Source organism: Penaeus vannamei, chromosome 2 (assembly GCF_042767895.1).
Source record: "Penaeus vannamei isolate JL-2024 chromosome 2, ASM4276789v1, whole genome shotgun sequence".
Taxonomy (NCBI): domain Eukaryota; kingdom Metazoa; phylum Arthropoda; class Malacostraca; order Decapoda; family Penaeidae; genus Penaeus; species Penaeus vannamei.
Genome location: NC_091550.1, coordinates 3,109,997 through 3,117,496, shown reverse-complemented (window position 1 = coordinate 3,117,496; position 7,500 = coordinate 3,109,997). Strand labels below are relative to the sequence as shown.

General features: G+C 36.9%; 1 protein-coding gene across 13 annotated transcripts in view; it reads right to left on the bottom strand.

Moving 5' to 3' along the window:
- lap (phosphatidylinositol-binding clathrin assembly protein lap) overlaps nt 1–7,500 on the bottom strand; it is a gene marked incomplete at its 5' end in the record, with an annotated part of 36,499 nt that overhangs the window by 20,994 nt on the left and 8,005 nt on the right. For 8 of the 13 annotated variants that reach the window (XM_070128661.1, XM_070128719.1, XM_070128683.1 and 5 more), the window contains 6 exon segments: nt 288–468; nt 1,451–1,542; nt 1,903–1,938; nt 4,818–4,859; nt 5,697–5,774; nt 6,148–6,385. In XM_070128661.1, the coding sequence (XP_069984762.1) occupies nt 288–468; nt 1,451–1,542; nt 1,903–1,938; nt 4,818–4,859; nt 5,697–5,774; nt 6,148–6,385 (667 nt within the window). 13 annotated transcript variants of the gene reach the window in all.

Below are 7,500 nucleotides of genomic sequence, written 5' to 3'. Positions count from 1 at the left end.
TTGCAATTATAGGATATAGAGGAAATGACCCTATCATGTCTTCAAATCTATATATTGGACATTTTTTTTGTTTACAGAGGTAATAAGGTTGTTCTTAGTATTAAAATACAAACCTAGTATATCAAATTGTTCATTGAAAAATAAACTTGAATCTGTTGCAAATATAAAGATAATTCTATCTTACTATAAGTCAACACATAAGTAATGTAATAGAAAAGGCACTATGTATCTGCAAACACACCTTTAATATATCAAATGCCTCAAATATTCCTCAGAGGACACCCTACCTTTAGTTTCTCGTACATAGCTTCCTCTTCTGCCAGTGCTGCTCTCTTTGTAGTCTCATCAACAGGTACAGTCCCATTGTTGGTAGCAACAGGCTCTCCCATACGTCCATTGCTGCTTACCGAACCAAAGGAAACACTAGTCGAATTGAGGGCCGATACAGCACTCTTGATGTTCACTTTACTAGGGTTTTTTGGGTTTGGTTTGTGTACAGATACAAAAATGTCGGGAACATTTAGGTCAAGAAAGGGGTAAGTGTTGGCCAAGAAAAGCATTTGAGAACCATAATGATAAGTGTTGTCAGTGATGTAAGTGCAATGGCATAAAATTATGGATAATCCACAAGAGGTGAGGCACCGAAAAAAATCACCGTAATAGTAGAGAAAGCCAACAATACATCCCAATTGATATGATAGTAGAATCATAGTTGGTAAAAGGATGGAGTGCACAAGCAAAAAGATTACCAAAGAAGCATGTTAGTTATTTTAAAGTACAAGCATTTCATTTGGTTAAGGCATGATAAATTGTATACATGTTTTCAATTGAAATCATGGGTTAAACAATTTCCATTGTATGAAAAAATAATGCAAAAGCAACATACAAAATAGCCATATATATTGTTACAGAAACAAGTAGAAAAATCATAAATATTATTAGCAGATCCCATTAACCCAAGCCGCAGAAATCATTTCAAGAGAAAATACAAAAACCAAAGCATTAAGCAGAAAAGTAAAATACACAAACAAATAAAATGACAAAAGTGAAATAATACATTTAAGCAAAATCCCAAAAAGAAATACATAAGAATACAACAATAAATAAACAAACAAATAAATAAAAGTGGCATTATCAAGAAATCGTGTGTATGGGAATAAGGAAAGGATTCGGAGGGGGGGAGGGGATAAAGGGGGAAAAAACGGGAGAAAAAATTAAATTACCAAAACAGAAAAACAAATCATATAGAAAATATAAACAAAGTGTCAAGAAAAAACAATACATAAACCAAAATAATCAGCACCCAAACCAGCTCTCCACTGGCTTCATTTTTTTTCTTATTTGTTCTTTTTTATCCTTTTCTAAATGCACACCATCTTAGCTTCTTATGCCTCATATTTCCCTTCGTAATTTCTATTCCCTTTGGCTTCGTAGGGTAAACTCAACATACCTGGAGTTAGTAGAAGCTGCAGACGTGGGTGGTTTTTTGCCTTCAAGGGATGCCAGATGAGCTTCTAAAGCATCCAAGAGACTGCTTGGTGCCTATTAAAGTAAAAATAAATGAAAAAATATATAAATATATAAATAAATAAACAAAATAAATGTTAAGAACAGGGTAATCATCATCTCTGAACACAATTCACTTTAAAATATAATCAATGGAGGTTCTGCTTACTATCAATTCAGTATATTAATAATGATCATTATCCATATCATTCTTTAACGAAGTCATTTTATTTCCCCTTTGCCATAAATATGTATAATGAAACTTTAGGTCAAATACAATGAACAATAATAAAAACCTTATGCAACATGTACAAACAATGTTCTTTCTCATCTGTAAATATTCATTCCTCATGAAGATACAAAGAACTATAAAGGAGTAAACAAAAACAAACTCACCGAGGCCTCGCTTGAGCCTGAGTCAGATCTGCTAGCCTCGAGTAGGAGCATGCACCAACACCATATAACATGCAAAGTAGGGTAAGTCAAGCCAAAATTAAATGAATGACATGCTACAAAATACTAACTCTAATGTCACCATCAGCCTTGTAAATCACAACCTTGGACATACAAAATTGGCCTCTTAAGATAATATACTTGAGATCGCAACAAAATGATGGATGTAATTTATTTATCTTATAATCAGGTGACACTAGAGTAGCATTGAGGATATTTCACAGAGTTTCACAATTATGGGGTTAAGACTTGCTGGACAACAAGCAATTTAAAGATGGTGCATATGCAAAACAACAAAACTACTTTTACCACTAATATTAACTCACCACCAAGATATAGGAGGATAAGAGAGAAAGAATACTGATCAAGTAGTTTAGTAGAGAAACAAAATATCAAAGTAATAATCATATTAACCTATAAAAAGATATCTGTAGATGCAAATTTTTAATATTGCTACTAACTCTTTTTTCCTTCGACATTCTTTTTTTTAAGCAGTTACTAAACAATGATTTACAAAATGATTATTGTTCACTCAATGAAATGCATAGCAAGTTTCAGATAAATTACACTTATTTATTGATGTTCTAAAGAATGGAGAGTAATAATCACTTCAGGGCTTTTGTAGGAAAAGATACAGCAGAAGCTGATTTAAAAGAATGGACCCATACACCTCTTAGACTTAATAGAGGAATCAACCCAACAGACGTACACCCAGGGTTTAGTGGCTCCGGAGTGCATGCAGCTTTGTGATATAACTATGTACATTCACCTTTGCCTATATAACACTCATTTATCATTCTTATATATGTATATATGTATATATGTGTACATTATATATATATATATATATATATATATATATATATATATACATATATATATATATATATATAGATATAGATATATATATATATATATATATATATATATATATATATATACATATAATAGTAATATATATAAATATGTACATGTGTGTGTGTGTGTGTTTGTGCGCGTGAGTGTGTGTGTGCGTGAGTGTGTGCGCGCCTGCGTGTGCGTGCGTATAAATGCATATATATATATGTATGTATACCTATGTATGTGTATGTGTATGCATATGCATATGTATATTTGTATGTATGTGTATTTGTATGTATTTGTATCTGTACATATGTGTATTTGTATGTATGTGTATATATGTGCATATATAAAAATTAACATGAATGTTTATACATACATTATACACACTAGCTGGCATTCAAATGTTCACCCAAATATATATGCAAATATTTTTCTTACCCTAAGGGAAAAAATCTCCCAAGACAAACTGACTACAAGGAAATTTTCATTCACTCACACATCTCACTAGGAGAAAATAATAGTCTGAATGATATAGAACTACTGAACTTCATATACCAAGCCTAAAGCATGTAAAATTGTCAGCCTGGCAGGTGTCCCCCAGCAAACCATCCAAAAGCTTGCTGATAAGTTTGAGAGCCTGGGCCGGAAGGACCTAGCCTTCCAGACCAATGGCAGGGGGAGCCCAATGGTGTCTCCTTGCATATCGCATCTCTGCTGAAATGTCAGTTGGAGTGTAATCCAACTCTTACGACAAGGTAGCTGAAAGAGCAATATTTCTTGCTCTTTGGAAGGGCCTATTACAAGAGGACAGAGGTACCTTCTAAAAGGGCAGAGTTGACTTTGCAGATCTTATCTCTGCAATCTATGGGAGATTTGGAACTGTGTTGGTCCCAACTCTCACAGACAAGGTTATGGCAGTGACAGTTGTACAGCCTGCTATGACATGGAGTTCCTTTGGGTGTGGTTGTGGAAATGTATTACCATAAGGAGAAGGAGAAGAAGGAGAAAAAGAAGAAGAAGAAGAAGAAGAAGAAGAAGAAGTGGAGGAGGAGAAGGAGAATAATAATAATAATAATAATAATAATAATAATAATAATAATAATGAAGAGAAGATGAAGAAGAAGAAAAGGAAGATGATGATGAGGAGGAGGAGAAGGAGGAGGAGGAGAAAACAAAGAAGATGAAGACAAAGACAAAGACAAAAACAAAGATGAAGACTAGGACAAAGAAGAAGTAGCCATTAGAAAGACACCTCTCATACAGTGGTAAATATTTCCGTTATCTGAAAAATCACACTACATAAACAAAAGCTCACTTGGAATTCCCTTTACACCAATGGTGCTACCCTCCTTCCTAAGCTATACGGTGGATATTGATGATAATGCATGCAAGAGGTGCCTGCTAATCAATCTTGTGCTCTACCCATCCCATGAATTTTCATTTCAAAAGGACCCTAAAATTACTTTTAAACTCGTCATTCACAGGAGTAAGAAAAACTTCTACCCTGCTATGTACCCCCAAGCCTGATATGAAAAGAAAGTGTTATTTGTAAAAGATCTAATGAAAACAGGAATATAAATATTTCACAATGAATATTTTCAGAATCACTCATTATATATTCATCTTAAATGAAGCTATCGAAAAAGTATGATACATGTAATCTAATGCACTTTTACCTACTAATGCTTGGACACACTCAAATACACACAAACACACACACTTCTTAGCATCTCTATTTAACACAGCATTTATTCATTTCATAATGAAGTGGACTATGCAAAATGAGTGTCTCAATTTCATAAGCATCTTGACATTGTTAGTATATGTGACTAAAGTATAAAATGAAGTTACTAATTTCCAAGTCATTTCAAGTTATGTGTAATCTGAGTCTTAACATTTTGTCACTTTACATGACACCTAGTCAACAAGTCCCTTCAGTTGACTATAAAGGTTAGCATAAGCTTTAAACATTAGTGTTAGTTAAACTATTCATAAGAAGTTATTAGCAACCCTACCTTGGTGAGGTCGGGGATATCACCTTTTTCTATGCCTACACTCTACAGTCGGCCAGGTGCAAAGAAGAAATTATTAATAACATATACATATACTACTCTAGCACTATTTCTTACTACTAATCTGGCACATACAAAAGGTGTTAATGCAATGAGTATCAGCTTATAAAACCTGTATTAGTATTACTAGTATGAGAGCTTCTAATAAGTGAAAGGAGAAAATAGTTGTTTCCTTTATCACCATAAAAAACGTATGCACCTTGTCAGTAGCTAAGAATTAGTACTACGAGTATCTTTATAGAAACATGAATACATTTCCAGGAATGTATCAAGAAATCCAATCTCAGTCAGCAGCGGCATCTTCTCCTTCCATACAAGGAATTCCAAATATCTGTTAAGATTTCTTGGTACATTCTTGTCAACATATATTAAAATGATAAACTAAAAAAAAAGGAACATAAAAGGGAGCTAATACATCTGCCTTTCCACCTCACAGGTTCTCTCTACTTCTCATACCTGCTTAAGATCAGGAATTTCAGACTTGTCCATTCCAACTGCCTATGGAAGTACAATGACGTTAGAAAATATATATGTATATATACTTCATAAAAATCAAAAAAGGTAATTCTAAATCCTACTTATTCTATTTTTCCTTTTATTTAATCTTTCTTAAAATGACCACTACATACTATGGAATGGAAAGCATTCAAATGTGATTATACATATGACTGACCAAAAATTTATAACCTTATCTAGTTCAAATTTCTGTTTGTCTAAATATTCATTTTGACGGCAAAGTGACAAGTTATATAAGTCTGACTATTCTGTAAAAAATGATTATTTATGGTATGCTTTACTGATGACATGTGGGACAATACTTACCTCAGCAACTTTAAGGAATTCTGATACACGGTCCATGCGTATTAAGAATTTCTTGTAACAATCTAAAGCATCTCTGGCCTGTAAATAAATACACAGTAGAATACATACATGTACATATAAGAGATGTGCAGAGATAATGAAATTAATTTACAACAATAGCATAAAATGCACAGTCACTTAGGAAAGAAACTATGTCATGAATAATAAGCATATAAAATCCAAATCTGCACATGGTCAATCATGATTGATATTCCCATATGAAGAACTTTTATTTTTCCATATCTAATCATTCTGCATATGATACAGTGTACTTCTTTCATAATATAACTCTATTTTCAAGGTAAATAAACGTTAAAAGTGAAACTGTGGGAGAGAAAAGAAGAAAAGAAAAGAACAAAGAAAGCTATTTCGGTGGAGGAGTCCAATTCCAAAAAATACAATAACTAATCACCTGTTTTTTGTTCATTTCAAAATATTTCTCCAGGAGGTTAATGATGCCGTCATTATAGCAGGCAAAAAGGCGAATCAGATCTCTAAAAAGGAGCATGAAGGCTGAGTTGATGACCCCGTTGGTGAGCTCATTGGCAGTGCAGTCAAAGTCGAGGAGTGCATCAAGCTGGGCCTGGAGCACGGGGAGAGTCTTCAATAGCTGGTCCGTGGGCATTGTCCGCAATGTGCCATCTTCTTTCCTGGTAAGAAAAGAGAAAAGACAGCGTCTTAATTGTGCAGGAGGGGAGAAGGGAGGGGGAAAGAAATGGGATGGGGGAAAAACAAAACAAAGAAAAACAGTGGAAAGAAGGGAGGGAGAAAGAGTCAGAGGAATGGAGGAGTGAGTGAGCACATGAGAGATGGAAGAGGGAGGGGAGAGGAGAGAGGGGGAGGGAGGGAAGGAGGGAGATGGAGGGATGGAGGGGGAAGGAGGGAGGGAGAGGGGGAGGGAGATGGGGGAAAGGGGGGAGGGAGGGAGGGGAGAGGGGAGGAGGGAAGGGGAGAGGGGGGAGGGAGGGAGGGAGGAGGGAGGGGGAGAGGGGGGGGGAGGAGGGAGGGAGGGGGAGAGAGAGAGAGAGAGAAAGAAAGAGAGAAAGAGAGAGAGAGAGAGAGAGAGAGAGAGAGAGAGAGAGAGAGAGAGAGAGAGAGAGAGAGAGAGAGAGAGAGAGAGAGAGAGAGAGGAGGAGAGAGAGAGAAAGAGAAAGAAGAGAGAGGGAGAGAGAGAGAGAGAGAGAGAGAGAGAGAGAGAGAGAGAGAGAGAGAGAGAGAGAGAGAGAGAGAGAGAGAGAGAGAGAGAGAGAGAGAGAGAGAGAGAGGTGGGGAGAGAGAGAGAGAGTGGGAGAGAGAGAGAGAGAGAGAGAGGTGAGGGGGCAAGGCGGGTGGAGAGGAGGAGAGAGGAGGAGGGAGGAGGAGGGAAGAGGAGGAGGAGGAGGAGGAGGGGGAGGAGGGGAGGGAGGAGGAGAGAGAGAGAGAGAGAGGGAGAGAGGGAGAGAGAGAGAGAGAGAGAGAGAGAGAGAGAGAGAGAGAGAGAGAGAGAGAGAGAGATGTGAGAGAGAGAGAGAGAGGAGAGAGAGAGAGAGAGAGGGAGAGAGAGAGAGATGAGAGAGGGTGAGAGGGAGGGAGGGAAAGAAGGAGGAAGGAAGGGAGGGAAAGAAGGAGGAAGGGAGGGAGGGAGGCAGGGAGGGAGGGAGAGAGAGACAGAAGGGGAGGCAATGGGGGGGACTCCTTGCTCAATAGTTAATCCCCTCATTCCCAGATATTTCTCCCAGATATGACCAAAAAGATTTGTTAGCATCCTCTCTCCCTATCATCTACC